The 1496-nt window shown below is 47.9% G+C and overlaps 1 protein-coding gene across 1 annotated transcript; it reads right to left on the bottom strand.

The window, feature by feature from the left end:
* Nucleotides 1-1114: 1114 nt before the first annotated feature.
* Nucleotides 1115-1406, bottom strand: H310_15287 (hypothetical protein; the record flags this gene model as incomplete). Its single annotated transcript, XM_008883272.1, has 1 exon — nucleotides 1115-1406. A coding segment is annotated over one exon (292 nt), but the record flags the coding sequence as incomplete, so codon positions are not given.
* Nucleotides 1407-1496: the final 90 nt, after the last annotated feature.

Below are 1496 nucleotides of genomic sequence, written 5' to 3'. Positions count from 1 at the left end.
CCAAGGCACAAAAAATATCAACACCCTCGCACGACCCTGCTCATATCCAGCAGCATCAACGACACGTACCTGAGTCATACATGCATTTCATGATAGGCATGGAAATATCAATGGAATGGAGAGGACAAGAAAGTAAACACTGTAAACGTACCGTGATAAAGTAGCTGCGGTCCATGCGAACGTTTCTGGGCACGTCGTCCTCGGCAAACGTGGAGCTCTTCTTGGCGACTAGCGTTTTGTAGCGACGGGATCGTCGCCTCCAGAACGTTGCCAAATACGGAATGACAAGGTTTTCGCCAAATTCCAAGTTCCAGCGCATTTTCGTCGTCCAAAAAATCTATTCATGTCTGAGCGAGAAGCACAGTCTTCGACCTTGATGAAAGTTTCAGGGCATTGATCGATCCAATTGAGGAAGATATGGTTGGTACTTTAACAGTACACCACTGACGTGTACCCATGAAGGAACGATGAGATTCGTCACTACCATAGCAAACATGCAAAAAGTACAGCAAAAATATACATCCAAAAGTACAATGAATTGAACAGAAGCCTACTCACTTGAAGCACGGGTTTGCGTTTGCTTTGGGCGAGGACATCAAGTCGTTCCGACACGGACTTCTACTTGGACTTTCGTCGCTATCGAATGCAGCATCTTTTTATTCTCTGCATACAGAAGCGTGACATTGCAAAGCAGAATGCGATGGGTTGAAGCTTCGAGTCACCACTTGACAATGGTGTGGTACGACCTCACATCCATTCGTCATGCATGGTTGAAAACTTCACGTACCTTGATGAATGATGCGGCAACTGCTTCGTCCTTTACCCCGTCAGGCTGTTCATGCTTCGTATCCAAAGTCCATGTCTCTGCATTAAAAGTGTCTGGTTAGAATGAAATCGAACGACCTGCGGAGTACGCAGGGGAATATTTAACAGGAATGCCATCCTCTCGTCGTGGTGATCATTCTCACAACAAAGGACGTGTCTGACGCGCTGGTAGTCAACCCGCAACGTGTAGTGCAATAACACGTGTATCCAACGAACAAATTCCCAAGGTAGATCGGAAGGCAGTGCCGCCATAACGAAGACAGTGTGTCCATGTAGGTTCGTACATGATTTATAGATTCACTTCGAGGTTTTGAATCATCGTGCACACGGCCTTCAGGTCTGACGAATTGTTTGTTCGCGTGGCGGCATCCGTGATCACGACGAGGCGGTTGTCGTACTTTTTGTTGCACGTGCGACGAAGGACCAAGGCGAGGGCAACGATATTTCCGTCGAGATCGTCCGCAGGTGTCTCTACGGATGCCGCTTCCATGACGTGGAGCTGCTTGACGAGATCGAGTGACACAGGCGCGATCGTACTCAGACCCGTCACGTTCTTGTAGTTGTTGTCATCGTCAATAGTTCTGCTGGTTGTCAGTTCCTTCGATCCCGTCCATGACAATCCCCACTTTGTCGTTCTTTCGAAACAACAACATTTGGTGTACGATGCCTTG

Source organism: Aphanomyces invadans, assembly GCF_000520115.1.
Source record: "Aphanomyces invadans strain NJM9701 unplaced genomic scaffold supercont1.300, whole genome shotgun sequence".
In the NCBI taxonomy this organism is placed as follows: domain Eukaryota; phylum Oomycota; class Saprolegniomycetes; order Saprolegniales; family Verrucalvaceae; genus Aphanomyces; species Aphanomyces invadans.
This window is presented reverse-complemented; position numbering and strand designations above follow the sequence as displayed.